Raw genomic sequence first — 24,981 nt, forward strand, 5'->3', positions numbered from 1 at the left:
CGAACTCCGTTTGTGCTGCGATTTGAACCTCTCACCTACGTATGACGTCAGTGGACGTGCTTACTGTGACTATTAACTTTAATAAGAGCACACAGCCTTGAAAAGCAATTCAGGGTTCCAGTGGCGGCTCCTGCCAGTTCTCTCAGGGGGGGCACGTTTGCTCGATTAATGAGGATAGTTCACCCATTCAATTGATAAATTAACAGCTAGTTAAAGATGTAAAGGAAACTGAACTACTATAGTATTAATTAAAAATAAACTGACATTAGGAATCAATCTCTTGCTCTCCTTATGTTTTTATATCGATGTTAACAGCAGCAGCAAATGAAGACTGACGCCAGGACGTGGTTTTCCAAAAAAAACTTTTTACTTCGATTTCAGTTTAATAAGAAATAATTGAAGTCACATAAATCACTGTTTACACAACTAGCTTATATTACTGCTCATTTATATCACATTCCTCACTTACATTACACTGCTTACTTAAATTACTCACTTATATTACACTGCTCCCTACTATCCATATGCATCTTTGCTCTTTCGTGTTTTTTCACCTTCTCCGAGAGATGATGCATTTTGGTGACACCTGTAGTTGTCCATGCAATGTCCGTCATGCTCTCGCGATGTAACAAAATGCAGCTGTAAATTAGCAGAATAAAGCGTCAGCTACTTCGCAGCCTATTAGCCTTTTTCTCTGTTCATACCACTTCCTCGAAAATACTTGTTTATACGACTTCCCGCCCTTTGTAGATACTTGTTTGATGTTTAAATTTGGTATTGGTTGTCCTAATTCTTTAATTGCCAATTTATCCTTATTGCTACAACGAATGAATGGTATTTCTTTCAGTGACACGATAGAATTAATCTACGCTGAGGTAACGTTTCGCCGTGATGTTTTATCAAGTTCAGCTGACAACTGAATTTGCATAGCTGTCCCCGTCTCTCTGTTTTTTTCACATTTGATAAAGATATTAAAGTAGTTTTTAATTTTTTCCTTGTTGTTAAAATTAAAAATAGTTTTAAGGATGTCACTGTTCCCACCAGTAGTTGCACAAGTTAAGGTTACGCACGATGATGAAAGCACGTTAGGGCGAGCCCTCCCGGAACTCATTGAGATTGCAGTGGCTGCAGTTCGAAAAAAAATATTTTTGAATGGAAGTCTATGAGAGCACTCTGGGCGATTCACAGTTTGACAGAAATCGCCCAAAAAGGGGCGGTACTACACAGAACGTGACTCGACGCTGATTTGACTATTTAGAGGCAGCAAAAACTGTCTAGCGTAACACTGTGGTTGAATCATTAGAAACCGCCACTGCAGGGTTCACCATCCTCCTCACGGAAGAGGATTTCACAAGCTCCACTCCAAGTCCCAGCCTGCTGCCTTCCCCGAGCCGCATGGAGCTGATGCCAAAGCCCACTGCAGACACAAAGATTGATCCTGCCACAATGACAGAACCAGAAAGAGTAACGAATCAGTCCATCACACCCAGCCCTAATCTCCTTAGTCTCTGCTGGTTCTGCCCAGCCCAGAATCCCCTGCCTCTTTGCTGTTTCCACACATCCCTGAATCTCCTGAGTCTCTGCTATTTCCACCCAGCCCTGAATCTCCTTAGTCTATATTGGTGTCCGACTAGCCTAGAGTCTCCTTACTCTCTGCTGGTTCCCAGCCTAGAATCTCTTGAGTCTCCTCTGGTTCCACCCAGCCCTGAATCTCCTGAGTTTTCGCTGGTTCCACCCATCTCTGAATCTCTTGAGTCTCCTCTGGTTCCACCCAGCCCAGAATCTCCTGAGTTTCCGCTAGTTCCACCCAGCTCTGAATCTCTTGTGTCTCTGCTCATTCCACCCAGCTCTGAATCTCTTGAGTCTCCTCTGGTTCCACCCAGCTCTGAATCTTCTAAGTCTCTGCTGGTTCCACCCAGCCCTGAATCTTCTAAGTCTCTGCTGGTTCCACCCAGTTCTGAATCTCTTGGGTCGCCTCTGGTTCCACCCAGCCCTGAATCTCCTGAGTTTCCGCTGGTTCCACCCAGCTCTGAATCTCTTGTGTCTCTGCTCATTCCACCCAGCTCTGAATCTCTTGAGTCTCCTCTGGTTCCACCCAGCTCTGGATCTTCTAAGTCTCTGCTGGTTCCACCCAGCCCTGAATCTCCTGAGTTTCCGCTGGTTCCACCCAGCTCTGAATCTCTTGAGTCTCCTCTGGTTCCACCCAGCTCTGAATCTCTTGTGTCTCTGCTCATTCCACCCAGCTCTAAATCTCTTGAGTTTTTTTCAATTCAATCCAAGTTTATTTGTGTAGCGCTTTTTACAATACAAATTGTTACAAAGCAACTTTACAGAAAATTATGTTTCTACAATATTTAGTAGTAGCTAGTAATTTGTGCACGTTTGACAGGATTTTAGAAAAAATAAAAAAAAATAATAATAATACAAGACGTATTCAGCTAGACGATGAACTATCAGTATTATTAATTAATAGTTATTATATGATGCAGTCACACATGTAGCAAAGATTGTTAGTTCTGTTTGTTGATTCAAGGTTAGCATCATCTGGGGTCCTCTGAGGGTCAGCATCATCTCTTCTCAGGTGTTCTGGATCCAGACTGGAGCTTGTGTAAATCCTAGGCAAAACATAGAAACAAAATAGAGACATCATTAGCATAGCTGCTGATCCAACATAGTAAAATTAGTTTCACCCAAGCTAATGAATAAAAATGCACATTTGATCAGATGCAACTACAATCACAATTTAAAAGATACATAATTCATATGCTTAGCAAAAGAGATGTGTTTTTAATCTAGATTTAAACAGAGAGCGTGTGTCTGAACCCCGAACATTATCAGGAAGGCTATTCCAGAGTTTGGGAGCCAAATGTGAGAAAGCTCTACCTCCTTTAGTGGACTTTGCTATCCTAGGAACTACCAAAAGTCCAGCGTTTTGTGACCTTAGGGTGCGTGATGGGTTGTAGCGTGGTAGAAGGCTAGTTAGGTACGCAGGAGCTGAACCATTTAGGGCCTTATAGGTAAGTAATGATAATTTGTAACTGATACGGAACTTAATAGGTAGCCAGTGCAGAGACTGTAAAATTGGGGTAATATGTTCATATTTTCTTGACCTCGTAAGGACTCTAGCTGATGTATTTTGGACTACCTGTAGCTTGTTTATTGACGAAGCAGGACAACCACATAGAAGTGCATTACAATAGTCCAGTCTAGAGGTCATAAATGCATGAACTAGCTTTTCTGCATCAGAAACAGATAACATGTTTCGTGGCTTGGCAATGTTTCTAAGATGGAAGAATGCAGTTTTTGTAACATTGGAAATATGATTTTCAAAAGACAAATTGCTGTCTAATATAACACCCAGATTTCTGACTGTAGAGGAAGTAACAGTACATCCGTCTAGTTGCAGATTGTAATCTACAAGATTCTGTGTAGTGTTTTTTGGTCCAATAATTAATATCTCTGTCTTATCCAAATTTAATTGGAGAAAATTATTTGTCATCCAATCTTTTACATTTTTAACACACTCTGTTAGCTTAGATAATTGGGAAGTTTCATTTGGTCTCGTTGAGATATATAGCTGAGTATCATCAGCATAACAGTAGAAGCTAATTCCGTATTTTCTAATAATATTACCAAGGGGCAACATGTATATTGAAAATAGAAGGGGACCTAGGACGGATCCTTGTGGCACTCCATATTTTTACTGATGATAAATGAGATGACATCCCATTTAAGTAAACGAAATGGTAGCGATCGGACAGGTAGGATCTAAACCATCTTAGAGCCTGCCCTTGAATACCTGTATAGTTTTGTAATCGATCTATGAGTATGTCATGATCTATGGTGTCGAAAGCAGCACCATGATCTATGGTGTCGAACGCGAACCCAGCCCTGAATCTTCTAAATCTCTGCTGGTTCCACCCAGTTCTGAATCTCTTGAGTCGCCTCTGGTTCCACCCAGCCCTGAATCTTCTAAGTCTCCGCTGGTTCCACCCAGCCCTGAAACTTCTAAATCTCTGCTGGTTCCACCCAGTTCTGAATCTCTTGAGTCTCCTCTGGCTCCATCCAGCTCTGAATCTTCTAAGTTTCCGCTGGTTCCACCCAGTTCTGAATCTCTTGAGTCTCCTCTGGTTCCACCCAGCCCTGAATCTCCTGACTTTCCACTGGTTCCCCCCAGCTCTGAATCTCTTGAGTCTCCTCTGGTTCCACCCAGCTCTGAATCTTCAAAGTCTCCGCTGGTTCCACCCAGCCCTGAATTTTCTAGATCTCTCCTGGTTCCACCCAGTTCTGAATCTCTTGAGTCGCCTCTGGTTCCACCCAGCTCTGAATATAACATCTCACTTAGTCAGGCTGTTGTTCCCACATGTTTCAAAACTACCACCATCATTCCAGTCCCGAAGAAGCCATCTCCATCCTGCTTCAATGATTACCATCCTGTTGCAATTACTCCCATCCTCATGAAGTGCTTTGAATGGCTAGTCATGCACCACATCAAGTCTGCCCTCCCATGACCCCTCCAGTTTGCATATCGGTCCAACCGGTCGACCGATGATGCCATCTCTACTGCCGTCCACTCAGCACTCACACATATAGAGAAAAAGACTCATATGTCAGAATGCTATTCATAGACTTCAATTCAGCATTCAACACAATCATCCCTCAACAGCTCATTTACAAACTGGTCCAGCTGGGACTCAACACTTCGCTCTGCAACTGGCTGTTGGATTTTATTACTGGAAGACCTCAGGCAGTACGGGTCAGCAGCAACACATCCAGCACCATCACACTGAACACTGGGGCCCCGCAAGAATGTGTGCTGAGCCCCCTCATCTTCACTCTACTGACCCATGACTGCACACCGTCACACAACTCCAACCTCTTCTTTAAGTTTGCGAAAGACGGTGGTGGTGGGTCACATTAGCAACAAAGATGAGACAAACTACAGGAGCGAGGTGAGCCGCCTGGCCGGGTGGTGCAGTGACAACAATCTCTCTCTGAACGTGGAGAAGACTTCAGGAGAGCACACACTCAGCATTTTCCTCTGACCATCAACGGTGTGACTGTGGAGAGAGTCAGCAGCACCAACATACCTCATCAGTCAGTTAAAATAAAATAACTGCTCCTGAGCCCTTTGTCACTTGAATCAGACTGAATAAGCTTTTTTTGCACTAAAAATCTTTTTATCCGCACTGTTTGTTCACTTCACTGATTTGCACTCTATCTGCCATGTGCCTTGTGCTGTTTTATTTAACTTTATTTTAAATTTTATTATATGTCTTTTTTACATTCCCTTATTGTATAGCTGTATCTTATATTTTATATTTGATCTAGATTTTTAGGCTCTACTGTTAGTGTTATGTGTATGTACCGGGGGTCTGAGAGTAACGCAATTTCGATTCTCTGTATGTATGTACTGTACATGTGCAATAATTGACAATAAAGCAGACTTGACTTGAATCTCTTGAGTTGCCTCTGGTTCCACCCAGCCCTGAATCTCCTGAGTCTCTGCTGGTTCCACCCACCCCAGGATCTCCTGTGTCTCCACTGGCTCCATCCAGCCCTGAATCTCTTGAGTCTCTGCTGGTTTCACCCAGCCCTGAATCTCCTAAGTCTCCTCTGGTTCCACCCAGCTCTGAATCTCTTAAGTCTCCGCTGGTTCCACCCAGTTCTGAATCTCCTTAGTCTCCTCTGGTTCCACCCAGCTCTGAATCTCTTGAGTTGCCTCTGGTTTGGCCCAGCTCTGAATCTCTTAAGTCTCCGCTGGTTCCACCTAGCCCTGAATCTTCTAATCCTCTGCTGGTTCCACCCAGTTCTGAATCTCTTTAGTCTCCGCTGGTTCCACCCAGTTCTGAATCTCTTGAGTTGCCTCTGGTTCCACCCAGCCCTGAACCTCTTTAGTCTCCGCTGGTTCCACCCAGCTCAGAATTTTCTAAGTCGCCTATGGTTCCACCCTGCCCTGAATCTCCTGAGTCTCCACTGGTTCCACCCAGCCCTGAATCTCTTGAATCTCTGCTGGTTTCATCCAGCCCTGAATCTCCTAAGTCGCCTCTGGTTCAACCCAGCTCTAAATCTAGCTCTGAATCTCTCCACTGGTTCCACCCAGCCCTGAATCTCCAGAGTATCTGCTGGTTCCACCCAGTCTAGGATCTCCTGCGACTCCACTGGTTCCACCCAGCTTCTGTTCTCCTGTGTTGCTGAGTCTCTACTGGTTCTCTGCTCTGATTTGTGCCTAGCCTTTCAGTGTCCAGCTCCGCCTGGCGTGAGGATTTCCTGTCTCCACCTCCAACCACTGAGCCCCAGACTCCACCGCATCCCTCTGACCCAATGGCTCCACTTTGGCTCAATAATATTCCCCCGCCCTCATATTCACTGTGCCCTATCACCCCAACGCTGCTAGTTTATCTAGTTCCTTCAGCTCTGCCTTGGTCAATCGTTGACCTTCCTCCACCACAATTTTAAAAGTTTTAAAATTGCTTATTATTTTTCTTCATTATTATTTTACTTTCTTTTATGTAAAGCACTTTGAATTACCATTGTGTATGAAATGTGCTATATAAATAAACTTGCCTTGCCTTGTCTTGCCTTGCCTTTCTATATCTGCTACGAACATGCTACAAAAGTAGAAGACATCACCCATATTCTTTTTTATGCTTTGTTTTTCACTGTGAAACAACTTTGATTGTTCTCCATTTGTGAGATTTCTCCATTTTACTCTAGTCAGATTTGATCTTGCTAGTCTCCGTGAGATCTTATGTCACTGTGAAATCGTCCCTACAGTCAACAAGTGTGTGGTCTTGTGGTTTGGTAGATTTCTCTAGTGTGTGTGTGCTAGTGTGTGTGCGTTCAGATAATTATAAGGCTAAAAATCAGTTAAAACTGTCATCAGGTCTGGCCTAAATTGTTTCTGTTTCCTGAGCACTTGTGATTAAAAGTATATTTTCTTACTATTCCTCTTCAAGAGAGTTTCTACATTAACCACATTACGTAACAAATGCTTGCTCTAAAAACATTTATAATTGAATAATACTTTTTCATGATGCTGTACAATCTGACTTATGATATCCTTTACTTTATTTATACATTGGACATTACAGTTTTTATATGTAATGTGTGTTTTCCTAGCAATAAACACTGTGTCAAAATTTCTATAAAGTTCTTTTTTATGCTTTTATGTGTTTTTGTTTTGTTTGTTTGTTGAGTTTAGGCACATTTGTTGCCATTTCTTCTAGCATAATTACAAATATATTGTGATTTGAAGTTCACTAATAATGAAGTTCAATGAGATATAATTGAAATAATTCATACGTCAATTCCAAAACCTCAATCCTTCACCTTTTCCTTCACAGAGCATGTCCACCATGGTTTATCCACATGAGGAGAGACTAGAGAAGCTGACACAGGAGGATATAATCTCCAGCACTAAACTGGTGATCCAGGGTCTGGAAGCTCTCAAGAGTGAGCACAACTCCATCCTGCAGAGTCTGGTGGAGACCATCCAGTGCTTAAAGAAAGATGAGGAGGCCAGTTTGGTTCATGAGAAGTCCAGTCTGCTGCGCAAGTCTGTGGAGATGATTGAGCTGGGCCTGGGGGAAGCACAGGTGAGAGACGATGATAGTATGGGGTGGGGTGAATGGATATGGTGAAGACCATTGAATTCATAGAAAGTCAGCATCCATTGCTGAACTAGTTAATGATGAAAAAATATTACATATCAGGTGATGATGGCCCTGTCCAACCACCTGAACGCAGTGGAGTCAGAGAAGCAGAAGATGCGTGCTCAGGTGCGACGGCTCTGTCAGGAGAACCAGTGGCTGAGAGATGAGCTAGCCAACACCCAGCAGAAGCTCCAGAAGAGCGAACAGAGCGTCGCACAGCTGGAGGAGGAGAAGAAACATCTGGAGTTCATGAACCAGCTCAAGAAATATGATGATGGGGTCTCTCCAGAGGTCAGTGTCTATGGGGTGGATCATTATACTGGCACAAGAAAAAAACAATTACATCATGTTGCATTTTTTTTTCTGATATCTATTTTTATTTTTTAAATACTGTAGGAAATAATATAGGAAAAGTTTATGAAGCAGAAAGAAAGTTCATGGTGCTAGTTCTACCTCAAGTGTCATTGTGTGTTGTTATTGTTTACTAAACCTAAAACTATCAAAACAAATCTCACTTATTTAAATAAAGCTGAAATAAGGTAAAAATAAAATACTGTATAAATATTAGATCAAATATTAAATATAAAGCCAAAATAAGAAATGTTCCCCTGGCGACTAACTGATATTAAGCCAGTTTAATCTGAAGTTTTACAATTAAATTACTTAAACTAAATTTGAAACAAAAATAAATTAAAACTATATATGTATATGACAAATGACAAGTATGTATAAAAAACAAAAGCACAACACAGTTTCTAAAATTTAAACTACAATTACAAAAAAAATAAACAAATTACGGCCAAATCAAATATTAATAAATACTATTGCATTATTTAAATAATAAAATAACACGGTTGCCATTAATCTTATTGCAACTGTCCTTTTAAACAAAATGAACTGTTGTTGTTTTTTCCCAATATACAATATGCTGAGACATGTATCCCTATTAATGTTTGATTATCTATCTATCTATCTATCTATCTATCTATCTATCTATCTATCTATCTATCTATCTATCTATCTGTCTATAATTTTCAGTTTTTTATTCAATTTATTTTAGTAATTTTGTTGTTTTTATTATTTTTGTTTTCTTTTACAATATATCTATATAGTTTTTTATAATTATAATTGCAGTTTAGTTTTCTGTAGTAATACTTTATTTTATTTAAAGCCTATGGTTTTCATTTTAGATAACTAAAATAAATCTGGTGTATCCCTTGAATCGCTTTGATTTTGAGTTCATTTTAATACATTTATAAGTAATTTACTAAATTTGAAAACTAAATTACAATGTTTTTGGTTCAAGAACCCAAGAATGAACATTTTAAGTGGACTTATAAACGAATAAAAAGACAACTATGGGTTAAACCTCCTCTGCAGCAATATCCTGGCTTTTCTTGGGAAATGAGCCGTGTCCTTCTTCCTGTAAGTGCAGCCAGCATTGATTTGTTGTCAGTTTGAATGGATGACTCTGTTTTGCTGGATGGAGATGTTACAAAGAAGATCTTCATTGCTAATGTGTGATGAATTAGTAAATAATATTTCTTAGTGAACAGAAGGTCATCTCCTTTACTTCAGCCCAATGTTTTTCATTTTTCTCTTTCTGCATTGGATGCATTTGAAGACACTCTATCTGTTAAAATGATAGTTGCCTCTAGCTTGTCATTTATATTTCATGAAAGGCTGTTTCATGCTGTTATTTTCTATATTAATGAGGTCATTAAAAGCTCTAAAGACAGTCATGCATGGACAGATGCAGCTGACTCTAGGAATAAATATAATATATAAGACTTATAGTCTTAGCACAGCACAAACTGTATATAAACAGCAGTTGTACTAAATTGAATATTTAAAAAATAATACTAATAATTCTTTGATTTTGTTTTAGGAAGAAAAAAATAGTGAGACTCCCAGAGATGGCCTGGACGATTTGTTTCCCAATGATGAAGACGACCAGGGTAAGGAAGTGCAAACATGATACAATAATCACCCTAACAAATCCACATTACAGCTTGTAGTGTGGACTTCGCTATTCACTTTCAGAATAATTTTTATTTTATGTTTTTCAGCTGATGAACAATTTTAATTGGATTTCTAATTTGATTGAACGTAACTTTAACCTGTTACCTTTTAGTAGGACACTTGGCAGCTCTACATCGATTGCCTTTTTCCTTTTCATATATATTTTATTTATTGCATATTAAATTAGGTATCATTCAAAATCTTCAATGCACTCAAAAGTCATTCTGTGAAAACTATTCAAATTGGATGCTGCTTTACCATATTTTTCTAATCTAAAGAAAAAAACATATTGGTGGAAAGGTCTGATACTCAAGGTTCCATATTTGGCAACAGTTTTGTAATAAAAGTGAAATGTGACAGATATGTAATAATTTGTGACAGGAGAAAGCATCAAAAACTAAACAAAATCTCCCAGGATCTTCCATTTTTGTGAGATCAACTTCAAATTCGGAACTCAACTTGTTTAGACATATGGCTTTGATTTTCAGAGTCCAATTTATTTTGTAAAATATATATTGTGTTTAAAATGTAAAAAATGTTTGGTGCAGTGCAATAGACAATTTTAGCATTTAAGCATTAAAAGCAAAAGATGGCATAAAGGCAGTGTCTGCTTATAATAAAAAGAAAGCTATGGTCGTTAATAAAGTAATCAATATAGTTGTTCTTGGTGTGAACAGGCCATGATGCTTGTTGTTAATGCTTGTTTAACACTACTGACACTGTATGGCACATTTGAAGTGAATTTGGCCATCTCTCATTTCTTTTGCATGTCCTTTCAGTCCTTTTGCAAAGTCTGCATTGATGTGTGTGGATGCCATGTTGGTGTACTACCCAAGTCAATGTGGCTTCGCATTACCGAACTGTGGAGTAGAGGCTAACCACAAGAATGCCATTTGAGACAGAGCTGGTGGAACCATACAGTTCATATTTTTGATGATATCAGCAGTGTTACTCTCTGTCGCCCTCTTCAGTCTCACACCGGCACAACAGCGCCGCGCTTGCTGCTGCTCAGCAGGGAGGGTACGAGATCCCAGCGCGCCTCAGGACCCTCCATAACCTGGTGATCCAGTACGCTGCTCAGGGCCGCTACGAGGTGGCTGTGCCTCTCTGCAAACAGGCTCTGGAGGACCTGGAGAAAACCTCTGGACATGACCATCCCGATGTGGCCACCATGCTCAACATCCTGGCTCTGGTCTACAGGTGCGTGTGCTTGCTCATGTGTAGGTGCATGTCTTTAATTACTCCACTCCCATGTCATTACAAACCTAAATGTTCATAGTTGCATCAAACTCAAAAAAGACAAAAAAAAAACTGTAAACAGGCACTGTAGCTTTCTAGCATCATAAAGGACACAAAAGCATCAAAAAGCATGGTCAACATGGCTATATTTAAAAGTATTAAACACATAATGACTTATTACCTCAGAAAGCATTTATTTATCACTTGGAGTTCTATTGTGCCACTTTTATAGTGTATTAGCTTCGCTTTCGATGCTCCAGTTTCCATTATTTGTAAATGCATTGACAAAAAAAACAGTACAGTTTTCTAAATTTCTTCTTTTGTGTTCCACTGAAGAGATAAAGTAATTTTGTTGGGTTTAGAGTGATGCGAGTAAATGAGGACAGAACTTACCTTCTTTAATCAGCAAGACTTCCTTCAACCAGCTTTGCCAGAAAAGATTGAATAAAGAACAAAGTAATGTTTATGTCTTGAGATGTACTTAATCAGTCTTTACATTTCATCAAATTATGTCATATTATATATATATATATATATATATATATATATATATATATAATTTTTTTTTTTTTTTTTTTTTTTTTTTCCTCTTTCAGAACTGGCAATTCTGTTTGCAAATTTGCCTAATTTATTGATTGATGATGCAATATCGCGATTGCGTGTTATAAAGTTCAGTTCAGAGAAAATACAGTTGTGAGTTTATATCATGCAATTCTAAGAAAAAAGTCAGAATTTATATCTCGCACTTACCTTTTTTTTATTCATTGTCTTCCATCGGAAGAAGTTTGCCCACTAGACCTACTGAAATAAGCATCTCGAAATGAGACTTTATTGTTTTTCTTTTTACCCAGGGACCAGAATAAATACAAGGAAGCTGCTCATCTCCTTAATGACGCCCTGTCAATCAGAGAAAAGACCCTGGGCAATGACCACCCAGCCGTAAGTACAACAGAGGACATATTACACTAAAAACAGGATTGGGATCCCATCCACTATGTTTGCTACTAAATGTCTTCCAAACTTCAAATCCAGAAACTAGTTCTGTATAGACCTATAGGAACAATGGCACTTTAAAGCCAGTCAATCAGATTGGAGCCTGTGATTTCTGAGAAAGCTTTTGTTGTATTTATGACAAACGGTCCATGAACAGTGTCTGGATCCAAACTGCACCCTGTAATAATCAGTGTTTCATTTCTAATCCAGGTGGCAGCCACCCTCAACAACCTGGCGGTCCTGTACGGAAAGAGAGGAAAATACAAGGAAGCAGAACCACTGTGCAAGAGAGCCTTGGAGATCAGAGAGAAGGTACTATCAGAAAAACCTGGCCTGTTTGTGTCGTGTCAACTGATTCAAATTAGATTTGAATAGCCATGTCTTCTGTGCCCAGTCAGCCATATTGTAATGATGTTTCTGTGTCTTTCATTGCTCAGGTGTTGGGGCGGGAGCACCCAGACGTGGCCAAGCAGCTGAATAATCTGGCTCTGCTCTGTCAGAATCAGGCCAAGTATGACGAGGTGGAGTATTATTACTGCAGGGCTCTAGACATCTACGAGAAAAAACTGGGACCCGACGACCCCAATGTGGCCAAGACCAAAAACAACCTGGTGAATAGAATCAGCACTCAAAAAAGAAAACACTCATTCATTGTTAAGAGGGCTATTTTTAAAACATCATATTTGTAGCAATAACCAAAAATACATTGTATTGGTCAAAATGATCAATTTTTCATTCATGCCAGAAAATCATCAGAATATTAATTCAAGATCATGTTCCATGAAGATATTTTGGAAATTTCCTTCTGTAAATATATCAAAACCTCATTTGGAAAACTTTAAAGGCGATTTTCTCAATATTTTGATTTTTTTTTTTGCAGCCTCAGATTACAGATTTTCAAATATCTGTATTTCAGCCAAATATTGTCCTATCTTAACCACTTCAGCTGTTATTTTGATTTTTTGAGAATTAGGCATATGCAATATTGGACCCACCGGTGGGTCCCCAGAGTTGATGTGGTTAACAAACCATACATCAATGGAAAGCTTGATTATTTCACAAAATTGACTCTTATGACTGGTTTTGTGGTCCAGAGTCACATATTGTACTAGAAATAATTGTACACATACCTTTTTTAAGAGTGTGCCATCATTGTAAAATTGCTTCTTTATTATTTTTCCTGCAGGCCTCATGCTATCTGAAACAGGGCAAGTACAAGGAAGCTGAGATCCTGTACAAAGAGATCCTGACGCGCGCCCACGAGAAAGAGTTTGGATCTGTAGATGGTACGATCATTTCTTGATTATGGCTCTTCATTATTCATTAGCTGACAGCCTGCATGCTTCTCACAAAAGGGCTTTCTTTTCTTTTTTTGGCGATGCTATGAAACTGTTGTCATTGCTGAATGATACGCATTGATGACTTCACCAGCCGACGCGTGACTCTTGATATCTGCAAAACCTGACCTCTGGTTTACCACCATTCACAGAAATCCAGGAGCAAACACATCTGATAAAACACCTTTTTAATAGCAGAAAATATAGGATTAATTCACACTCAGGAGGTTTTGGGACTAAATTTTACATGTTCTTGCCATATATGTATATGTTTTATGAATCGACTTTTAAATATGGACGCTATATTAGTGAACTGCTTCAAACTATTCAATGTGAATGTCTCCAAAATAAATGCGAAAGCAGAAGTGCAAAGCACTTTAGTGTACGAAAAACTGAACAGATGGTTTGTATCTGTGATTTCCCTTTCTTTTACTTGGAAGTTGTACAACTTTCAGGAAGCGTTCTCTGTTACATCATTTTTGACTTTCTTTTATTTTAAAGATCTCATCCTTTTTTTGTCATTTTATATTGTGTTGATTTGTGTGTTGTCTATATGATTTTGTTAATCATTTTAATGTTGATTTCACACTTGATTTCAATAAATCAACGTTTTTCTATATTTTCTGTTTCATATGTTCATGCCAAATTTATTTTGTGCTCTTGACAGTTTTCATACATGTTCACCTGGTGCACTTTTGGTAAATGACAAAGCTTCAAGAATGTAGTTATTGTTCGATCCCATACGTATGAAAGCCCATCTCCTCCACTTAAAAAAGGGTAATTGCGACTATTGCATAATTGTGTAATTTTTATCTTTCAATTCTGACTATTTTCCTCAGAATTCCATGATATAAACTCACAATTACAAGTTATAAAGTAAGAAAAGGTGTGTCTATATACACACGTATTTATCGCAAAACTTTTTTCTCGCAATTCAGACTTTTTTTCTTACAATTGTGCATTTATATCTCACGATTCTGACATTTTTCTTAACTCATTTTCTCAAAACTGTGAGATAAAAAGTTGCAATTTTGAGTAATAACGTCCAATTCTAATGTAAAGAAGACTGGCGATTTTCTTACAATTTTGAGTTTATATCTTGCAATTCTGACTTCAGAACTTGTGATTGCGAATTTATGTCGTGCAATTTACAGAAAAAAAGTCCGAAATGTGAGTTTATGTCACACAATTGTGAAAAAAGTCTGAAGTGTGAGATAAAAAGTTGCAACTGTGAGTCCAATTTCAATGGGAAAAAAATTTTCTTACAATTTTGAGTTTACATCTTGCAATTCTGATTTTATGTCTTGCTTTTTTTTTTTACGATTTTATAACACACAAGTTGGGAAAAAAGTCAACATTTCATGATTATAATCACATAATTGGGGGGAAAAAGTCTGAATTGTAAGATAAAAAAGTACTTTTATAGTAACTTTTTAATTTTTATTCAATTATGCAAACAAGCTTCCATTCATAATGATTTTGACAAGTATAAAACCTAGCTATGAAACTCCTGTAACCTTTGTAACCTAAACCTAAAGTTGTAGGAGGAACCCAGTCATATCTAGAAACTGAAATATCATCGAACCACTGTTCAGAGTGCCTTAGAAAAACAGCTTAGCAATTCTCTTGCTACATTTATAGATAAATTATAATAATAATAATAAATATGATTGTGTTTTTGTAATGGCTGATTACAGTAGTGGAACTGTTTCTCTGTGTCTGCAGCTGAAAATAAACCCATCTGGATGCACGCTGAGGAAAGACAAGAGAGCAAAGTAGGTTTCTGCTAGCACATGCGTGTGTGTGTGTGTGTGTGTGTGTGCATGTGTGTGTGTGGGTGTGGGGGGGGGGGGGGTGAAATGCTGAAATGCTCATGTGGGAAGCTGATATAGTGGAAACAGAAAGTCACCACCCGCTCTCAGTATATTCACCTTTTGTTGCACAGAGCCTGAACTGAAAACAATTCTAGCTTTTCACAAACAGTAACAAGATCCGGAGGAAACGAATCCGAACAACTGTGAATAAGGATTGCGCTGCAGTCAACCCACAGACGCTCACTGGGGTTTAGCTGGAGGAGGACACTAGAGGACGGCCCCTTTCTGGTCCTCTATGACTGTTTTGCTGCTCTGTTTAGGCTTACTGCCATATTGAGACCGTTGAAACTCATGGTTGGTTATCCTTAGTCTGCCAGTGTTTTGTGTTTTTTCAGTCCTGGCTCGAAATAAATGCCTCAGCAAAAATATTTTTGCCTCTGCATCTTGTTCTTTGGCTGGGTTTCGTCAGACACTTAGACTTCGTAAAGGACCAATTAATTCCCCATGCCTTTCCTCAACCTGTAGTGTAAATGTTTTGAAGATTTCGTTTCCCTGACTGGACGATTGACAGCTGAGAAGATCCTGAGACTTCACTGTCTGTCTCTGTGTGTTTTCCTCCTCCTTTTCTCTCAGGGAAAGTTGGCAGATGGGAATCATCATGGGGATTACAGCGGCTGGTACAAAGCCTGCAAGGTCAACAGGTGAGAAAAAGCAGCTACGATTACCCAAACATACGTGCCCCAGAGCTAAAACTGCTGTCTGCAGTTAGTCCAGCTGAAACTTCAAGTATTCCGTTCCCCAGTTTCTTTTTTGCAAGTGCTGCTTCTTTCTTCAGAAAATGCAAACCTAGTTTGAATATTAAGTGTGTTGGGAATTATATGAGACTGTGTGTGTGTTTTTCATACACAGCCCCACGGTGAACACCACGCTGAGGAACCTGGGTGCTCTGTACCGTAAGCAGGGGAAAATAGAGGCGGCTGAGACCCTAGAGGAGTGTGCCTTGAGGTCCCGCAGACAGGTGCAACATCTGTGAGAATCAAAGAGGTGTATGCTGGGACACATGATGTCTTTATAACGCGTGTGTGTGTGTGTCAGGGAGCAGCAGTGGATCCTCAGAGAGATGGAGAGAGGCGGAGGAGCACTGCATCAGTCTCCAGCGTGAAGTACGACTGCACCGGTGATGCTGGAGAAGAGGGCAGTGTGGAGTGGAATGGGGTGAGTTACTAATATCTTTGTCATGTTAAGCTGCTTTAAGTGTATGAAGCCCCTAAGGGGACATGGTGATGAAAACATGGGAGATGGGAGGAAAAATCATACTCTAATGCTTCTGCATGCTCTCGCAAAAGTATTACATTTCTCAGAGGAACTCTGTATTCTTTGTATTGCAAGATGCAAGATTACTGCATTCCCCTGAGAAACTTTAGCATGTCTCGTAAAAATTTGCCATTTCTCACAAATACTGTTTAGTTCCCCTAGTAAACTTTGCATTTTTCACATAACGTGTTTTTTCTTGCCAACCATTCTGTTCCAAAAGTATTGCATTCTTTTGCAAAAGTGTGGCACTCACTGAGAAACTTCTCTCAGCATTTTCTCACAAAACATTTGTGTTCTAGCTCATGAAATGTATTGCGTTCCCTGAGAAACTTTGCATTCTCTCGCAAAACATTTGCGTTCTTTCGCAAAAGTGTCAGGCTCCCTTAGAAACTTTGCAATCTCCCTCAAAACATTTGCGTTCTTTCGCAAATGTGTTGCGCTCCCTATGAAACGTTGCAATCTCTTGCAAAACATTCACGTTTTTATGCAAATGTGTCATGCATTCTCTCGCAAAACATTTGTGTTCTTTTGCAAATTTGTTGCTCTCCCTGAGAAACTTTGCATTCTCTCGCAAAACATTTGCGTTCTTTTGCAAAGGTGTCAGGCTTCATTAGAAACTTTGCAATCTCTTGCAAAACATTCGCGTTTTTCCGCAAATGTCACGCAGTCTCTCGCAAAACATTTGCCTTCTTTCGCAAAAGTGTCACAATCCTACAACATTATGCAACAGAATGCAAAATCAAATAAATATAATTTTACCCTCCACCTCATTTTTTTACCATCACCATTAGTGTCTGCGTAGTAAGTGTTTTTTGGAATAATACTCATAAAATGTCCTCGCTATCTGACAGATATCACTAATTCGTCAATACAAAATTCGTCTGTATACCTGTCGATTTTGTGTTGTCTAACATATCTTTGTTTTGAAGAGTGGCATGTGGCAAAAGTTAGCAAAGCAGTGTAAGTTAGGGAAATGGCCAAATAGCTGACAGCATTACGCCATACTTGCATTAAACATACATTGTCGATTTGCACGAAATCAAAATCTACCAAATTTTCTTTCTTAATTCAAGTTCCTTGTTGTACAATATCAAAAAAATAAGGAGTCCCAAGTCAAGAATTTCATTAATGCATTCACTCGCTTTGGGGGTGGGGCGGGGGTGTGATATTTGGTCACAAGATCTTGTTTTTGTCATATATGGAGCTCAATATATTAGTGCATGTTTTCTCATATGTTCAGTATATATTATTTGATTAAAACTTAGAAGTATTTCAATGATTAAATATTCATCATTTTAAACGATCTCAGAGTGAAGCTTGAATTGCAAACCAAAATGATTAAGACAGTAATGATGTTGTGTTATCTGGCTGTGGTATTGACATTGACACGGCCTGTGGTCACTGGTCAGTGCTGCATTGCAGTCTCTTCAGTCTGCCAAGTGACCGTGGTCCCCTGCTGATGTCATATCCTGTGTGACATCAGTCATCTGTGGCTAACTAGCGGCAGTCATTCTCTGCTTACCCACAAACCCTCATCACTGACACTAGCATTACATTACTACTGCTACGATTCACAATCACTGCAGAGCTATTTTTATACATCGTCCTGTAGACCGTATAATTAAGCGTCTGTGATTATAAAACACAAGCGAGAGCCAAATCAAGAGTGCAATAGAGTCGTATCCCAGAAGTTATAAGTCCATTCATTTTCTCCATATTACTTATAATGTAGAAATGTGCCTACCATGAACTATGATGATAAACAAAGTTTTCGTAGAAACCAGTTTGACTTGCACGTCATATCTAAAGTGTGTTTAATTGAGTACCTTGATACATTAATATATACTAACAAAACAAATCCTTCCAGTTTTAATCAGGTGAAATCTTGAGATACTAACAGATGTGAGTGTCTTCATGTGCGTTCTCTCTCTTTCTCTCTCTGCATTAGGCCTAAGCTCTCCTCATCTTCCTCTGTCTGCTCTTACAACAAATCAGATCGGATGTAAATGGATTGCTTTCTTCCGGGTGGAGTGCGTGTGGAGAGAAGCCCAGCACAGCTTTCACTCTTGCAAAGGCTGATGGGATATCGTCTTACATTTCCTGCTCTCTCTTTCTCTGATTCTTCCAAACACAGACTGGTGTTGCTCCTCTGTTGTTCTCTGTGATGTCTGTGTTCGTGTCTGCATTGTTAACTGTGTTACACTGGTTTATAATCTGTAGTATACAACCTCAGTGAGACACACGTGTGAAACTTATGAACAGGACAAATTAAAAGAAATGAGATTGTTGTGAAAGTTAGGCACATTTCTGCCCCATAATGTCAAGGAAATTCCCAATGTCATTGCAGTAATGTTATGGTAAATGGGAAACTCTTTTCAAATGTTTTGGGTCTGTATGATTTCTGTTTATGTTTTTGAAAGAAGTCACTTCTTCTTTCCAAGGCTGCATGTATTTGATCAAAAATACAGTGAAATATTATTACAGTATAATATATAACAATATATATAATGTTACTATCTCTTAAACTGTTAATTATTCCTGTGATCGAAACTGTATTTTCAGCATCATTACTGCAGACTTCAGTGTCACATGATCTACAGAAATCACTCTAAATAATATGAAAAAATAAATAAAAAATGTGCACGGTATTCGAATTAAATCCCTCGATGTACTAATTCGTTCTCATGTTTTGAAAGTCTCACAATTTAGCAAATCAAGGGAATTAATTAGTAAACATACACATAATTTATGGCATGCAGGAAAATGATGTGTGCATGATTTATTATTTCGTTCCCTCGATTTATAAATTATGCGCACTAATTTGTTTCCTTGATTTTCTAAATTGTTAGGCTCCGTACTAATATGATGATTCGCTGCTCACGAAACATTTCTGATTATTATCAATGTTAAAAACCAAATATTTTTGTGGCAATCATGATCCCCCGAAGAATACAATGTCCAAAGAACAGCATTTTATCTCAAATATAATATTTAACTTTAAGTCTTTACCATTGCTTTGATCCGTGTATTCTTTCGCAATCAAAATACTAATTACGATAAATGAATAAAATAATTGTACTGGCCCTAAAGGTTTGACTGGTATAACTACTGAACAGATCATAATAATAATTCAATATACTGTTGTGTTAACCTGTGTTATATTTCATTGCTGTTATTTAGCAGATATCCCTGTTAATAAACACACAGGTGCATATTGTTCTGGCCAACTCTCTCTTAAATGAATGGTTAATCTAGCAAAAGGGAAAGTGTAGTGTATATGGAAATACAATGGAGTCCAAACCTCTGAGTCTGCTGATAATTTGGCATTCTGTACCAATTGCATTTATTTCCCAAGTCACAACAATTGAAAGGTTAAATTGGAAAATTAACATCAATTTGTACGGTTTTAAAAACAACACAAGGGCGAGTAAACGACTTACCACTTTAAAAATCACAACTTCATGCTAGTGACTTAAAAGTAGTGCAGAATTTAAAGACTTCTTCTTCTTCTTCTTTTTCTTTCATATATTTTCTTAGTTGTACATTTATATCTTTGTTTTCAGATTTTATGGTCTCAAACCTTTGGACCATGTTACATAACTCTAGTTATTGCATAACTACCATTTAGTTTGGTAATCTTTATTTCATACAAACTTTAAAAATACTTGAACTAAGTCTATTATTTGCTACTCACATTTTGTTCCCACTCATAATGATGTTCAGTTTTAGTCTACGGGTTTGGTTGGGTATGTGTCAAGTAGGCTAAACTCATTCTTCATTGCCTTCAGACTTTAAGAAAGGCCAAAAGTTCAGTATGTCAACAGTAGAGGCGGTGAGTGAGCTTCTTCAGAAACTGAAGCTATTTTAGCAAGTCTGGCATTGAAATGACACCTTTAATCTTTTAGCGTATTACAGTAGGTGTTCACTATTCACGATTGATGAATTAATGTCACTGCAGATTCATGGGATGTATATATTTGGCTCTTTCTGCACGCTGATGTATGTCTCCATTAAGCTCATCTGACATCTAACCCAATAAAGGCTTGGAGTTAGTGGCCTGGCCTCCGTCTGTGTGCTTGAATGGGAATTATGAGTGCATGTTTTGTTGGAGGCACACACGGTGACCTAGTTTCTGTGACTGGCATTGGTCACACAGCTTGTGTTTGCCTCCGTTTTCTTCAACCATGACAGCACAGAGCATGCATTAAAGCAAAGCCAAAGGGTCATTTCACATCTCAAGGGCATATGGGCTGTTACACGTCTTGATTTTAGCATGATGTTGGATTTGGCATTTTAGTAAAGACTGTTTGCATAGCTGAACAACTCCAAAACGGCAGTGTGTAGCTCAGATGAGATTTAATGCCAACTCAGTCACTATTAATTGCATCCAAAATAAACGTTTTTGTTTACATGAAATATGCATTGGTAATGTGTATATTTATTATGTACTGTATATGTAAATACAAACACATGTGTATTTTGATTAACTTGTATTTACATGAATATATTCATATAAATATAACTAAAATATGTTATATAAATATATTTTATAATTAAATTATACTTATTAGGTCCTACATATCCCAAATAGCAAGAACAATTATAAAATGCACACCAGGCAAACTCTCGGGTCTCAGGAGGATAAACATACCATTTTTCTTAAATATATGCATGCAATATATATGCATCATAAATATACACACACGTTATGTAAAACAAAACATTTATTTTGAATGCGATTAATAATTTGACCACTAGTTTTTATGTAAGTAATTTATTGTTACTTTTTTTTTGTCTGGGAGCTGGGCTTGCTTGTTTATTTTTAATAACATAAAACACAAATTAATTGTTGTATTTACAAAGTTAAGATGCTGTATGAATCAAACGTGTAGGTTTTCTAATCAGGCACTGGATTGAATTCCCATAAAAGGCCTCTCAGCCAATGAAATCGCTCGGACCCTAATGTGTTTCTATAATCTGTTGAATAGCTTTTTGTCTCATTTACGTCATGGTCGAAGGTTTACTGATTGCTCTAAAACCGAAATCTCCAGTGCACTGATTTTAAGTGATCAGGTACTTTCATACTTCGCAGACACAGCTATAATTGGCTGACCTTGAAAAGTAAACCCTGCAATGTTTGTTTGAGAATCCCAAGCAGCCCAACACAGTTTGGGCATAAGATGAAAAACACAAAGCAACAGTCAGTTTTAATTCGGGCCTGTGTTTGCGTTCAGGACGGTTCTCTCAGGAGAAGTGGCTCTTTTGGGAAGCTGAGGGAAGTCCTGCGCAGGAGCAGCGAGATGCTGGTGAAGAAAATCCAAGGAACCATGCCACCAGAGCCTCGCAACACAAAGTGAGTCACACAGACACAGATTGATGAGCACTGAACCCAGCTTTAGCGCCTGATACAGTCGAGTGAGTTTCTCTCTTGTAAACGAGTGGTTGTTCATCGCACACAGCATGAAGAGAGCCGCGTCCCTCGGCTACCTGAACACTAATGGAGATGAGGACGACTCTTTTCAGGTGAGCTGCTGTGTGAGCTCAGGGTTTCATCTGATTTGTTTTAAAGGAGATTAATGGAGTCATTCGTTTCGTCACAGGGTTCGGGAGTGGCGAGGACGTTGAGAAACAGCAGGCCTCTGAGCTCAAGCACAGTGGAGCTGTACAAAAGCACAGACCAGTGAAACCGCATGCATGTTCGGACTCATTTCTCACTACATTTGTACGCTTTGGTTCATGTGATTTCAATCAGAAATGCTTTTGGCTTTACACACTCATATAAATCATGCATGTTTCTTTTTCTACAAGGAATAGTTCATCCAGAAATGAAAACTCGTTATCATGTGGACCACAAAAAACACATTTCACTAACAGCTCTTTTTCCGTCAAATGAAAGTGAATGGAAATGGTTGGCGTCAAACTCCAAAAACAACTGAAAGATTCATAAAACTAACCTACTTGTGCACTAAGGTCTTCCTAAGTCTTACTGTACAGACCAAAATATGGAAGCTTGTTTCCACCAGGGATTTAATAAATAAATAAAAAGGGTAATTGCAATTGCTTTCTTGCAAATCTTGAGATTCTATCTTCCAATTCTGAGAATACAAAATCAGAAATGTAAGATAAAAATTCATAATTACATAATTAAAAACAACCCTGAACTGTAAGATGTTTATGAGAAAAAAAGACTGAAGTGCATTGTTGAATTGATCAGAATTGCAGGATAAAAAGTAAAATAAAAAAACAACAACAGTAGAGATGTAAATTCAGAATTACAAGAAAAACATATATTTATCCATGGCAGGGGGGAAAATATCTGAAATTTAAGATGTAGCCTAAACGTCCAGAGTTTGCAAAAAAAATAAAATCTCACTAATCTTAGTTTATATTTGCCAATTATGAGAAAAATAGTCCGAATTGCAAGTTGCAGATTCAGAACTGTGAGAAAAGTCAGAATTGCCAGATAAAATGTATCATGCTACATTTAGAATTCCAAGAAAAAAGTCAGAATTCCAAGAAAAAAGTCAGAATTGCCAGATAAAAAGTCACAATTAACTTTGGCAAAACAACAACAACAACCTGATTTGTGAGATGTAAATCAGATGTGTGTACGGATCTGAATTGTGTAATGAGTGATTGTTATCCCCAGTGGGAACGAGCAGAATCCACCTGGCTCTTTCTCTCAGGTATTAAATATCCTTTTGACACATATTTAGCAGTGAAATCTGACCTCGGAGCACGAGCATTGTTCAGAGCTCAAGAGAGGTGTTGTGTTCCTCCTGACCTGATTCAGTTTTAGTCCAGTCGCTCATTCATTATGTGATGAATATGTCCTGATTTAAAGGTGAGTTTCTCTAACTGTGTCTGATGTAGTTTTTTTTTTTACTCTGTTCAACCATCTTCTCATTTTTTTTCCATTGCAAATTTTTAATTTGGAATAAATATGGAATCTTTATATATGGGTTTTGAATATATGTAATTTACATGTATTGGTTTGATATTTGTACTACACTAAATGAGCTTTCCAGTCCACGTGTGTTATTGAACATCCTGTCTCACTGGCGAAGAGGAATGGGTTTATATTAAAAAACTAGTTCTGCTAAGGTCTATGGTTTCTAATCATTTCATGCTCCAGTGTCTAGGACTTCTCAGGGTTCTTCTGCTTAGATGTGTTCGTCTAAGCATATAAGTATCTTCTGAAAGCACTTTTTTGAGAGAGCGAGAGAGTCATTTGCTGGACAAAAAGTAGACACTTGTATGAACTTCCACTGTCTGATTTGGTTTGATTGAAATAAAACGTTTTAGTGCAATGTCCATTTCATTTCTTGTACGTCAATACTTAATTTTGCTGGTCTGGGCAAGGAGCAATGAAAGTATCTTTTATAACGTCTTACATATGACTTTATCAAAGGCAAAGTTATAAGTAAATAACAAGTGGAAACTCCTATTTAATGCTTCAGATTTGAAAGGCTCAAGAAATAAGTGTGGTAATATGGAAAGGTGGAATATTAGAAACATATGTGCTTTATTTGTTTTAAAACTTGCTTTACGAAAAAGAATGCTTTTTTCATAAAGTTGTGTGTACAAATGACAATGCTGTCAAAAAAATGCACTCACCTAAATCGCTGAAAATGACTAAAGCCTGGAATATCCTATGCGTGTTTTAAAAACCTGTTCAGATATTAGTGTATTACAGCCTTTAAAATGCTGTAATATTAATGTCATGCCAGTAGTTGGCGGTTACAATTTTTGAAAATTAATTTTCACAAATTTCGAAAATTCATGTTTTCGTAGTTTACACAGAAAATAATGATACCACTTTAAAAATAAAAATAAAAAAGAAGGAAATATTTTGCATTTTCAAAACCCCATTCCCAAAAGTTGGCATTTTCAGACCCACAAAACACTGAGCTGAGATGTAAATATACAGCCAAAACGCAAACCGTTTTCTGTTTTCAGTTATGAATGGTGTCGTGTAAACAAACACAAGAGATAGCACTTTGCTGTGTTGTGTTTTACGCATCTTCACTCTCATTAGAGACAGATTTCACAAGACCGTGATGGCGCACTTCAATGGTCATCAGCATCATAAATTCCAGAGAAAGTTTTTATATTAAATACATTATTAATACAGTTATAGCACTATACTTTGTATTAGATCAATTCTGCATAAAATTACAAAAAAGAAAACTAGTTAACGCTAGTGTGAGGGGATTTTCTAATGAGCGAGAATTTCTCAATTTATTTCCTATTTTGAAAGTCATGAAAAAACTATTGTGGAGTCTGTTTGCTATTTGAGCAAATGGGAATGCAAAAAATAATAATAATAATAAATAATAAATTAGGCTATTTAGTATTCTCTCCCATTCACAACTCTCAACGTTTACCCAACTATGACGACTTCCGCTGCTGCGAACCCCGGAGATGTGAAAAAAAGGTCTATACTAAAAACTATAATGAACTAATTAAATACATTTTGAAAAGTAAAAAAATATAATTATAATTTAAAAAAACTATAAATATTACAAATGTAATAAAATTTCAAGTGATTCAATAATTCAATACAGGTTATCTTATTCATTTGATCTTGTGATCTCATTGTCTACC

At 38.0% G+C, this 24,981-nt stretch overlaps 1 protein-coding gene across 3 annotated transcripts in view; it reads left to right on the forward strand.

Moving 5' to 3' along the window:
• The window catches only part of LOC132160156 (kinesin light chain 1-like), a 31,905-nt gene extending 9,472 nt beyond the window's left edge, over positions 1–22,433 (forward strand). The window contains exons 2-16 of one of the 3 annotated variants that reach the window (XM_059569898.1): positions 7,347–7,598; positions 7,716–7,946; positions 9,544–9,613; positions 10,649–10,877; positions 11,768–11,855; positions 12,120–12,221; positions 12,347–12,520; positions 13,096–13,195; positions 14,972–15,021; positions 15,694–15,761; positions 15,970–16,078; positions 16,156–16,275; positions 21,609–21,727; positions 21,834–21,897; positions 21,975–22,433. In XM_059569898.1, the coding sequence (XP_059425881.1) occupies positions 7,350–7,598; positions 7,716–7,946; positions 9,544–9,613; positions 10,649–10,877; positions 11,768–11,855; positions 12,120–12,221; positions 12,347–12,520; positions 13,096–13,195; positions 14,972–15,021; positions 15,694–15,761; positions 15,970–16,078; positions 16,156–16,275; positions 21,609–21,727; positions 21,834–21,897; positions 21,975–22,058 (1,857 nt within the window). In that variant the 5' untranslated portion in view covers positions 7,347–7,349 and the 3' untranslated portion in view covers positions 22,059–22,433. Of the gene's footprint in view, positions 1–7,346; positions 7,599–7,715; positions 7,947–9,543; positions 9,614–10,648; positions 10,878–11,767; positions 11,856–12,119; positions 12,222–12,346; positions 12,521–13,095; positions 13,196–14,971; positions 15,022–15,693; positions 15,762–15,969; positions 16,079–16,155; positions 16,280–18,322; positions 18,651–21,608; positions 21,728–21,833; positions 21,898–21,974 lie in introns of those variants that run through there. The other 2 variants (XM_059569899.1, XM_059569900.1) reach the window with 2 other exon arrangements.
• The last annotated feature ends 2,548 nt before the right edge of the window (positions 22,434–24,981 follow it).

The sequence above is a fragment of the Carassius carassius genome, chromosome 16, assembly GCF_963082965.1.
Source record: "Carassius carassius chromosome 16, fCarCar2.1, whole genome shotgun sequence".
Lineage (NCBI taxonomy): Eukaryota > Metazoa > Chordata > Actinopteri > Cypriniformes > Cyprinidae > Carassius > Carassius carassius.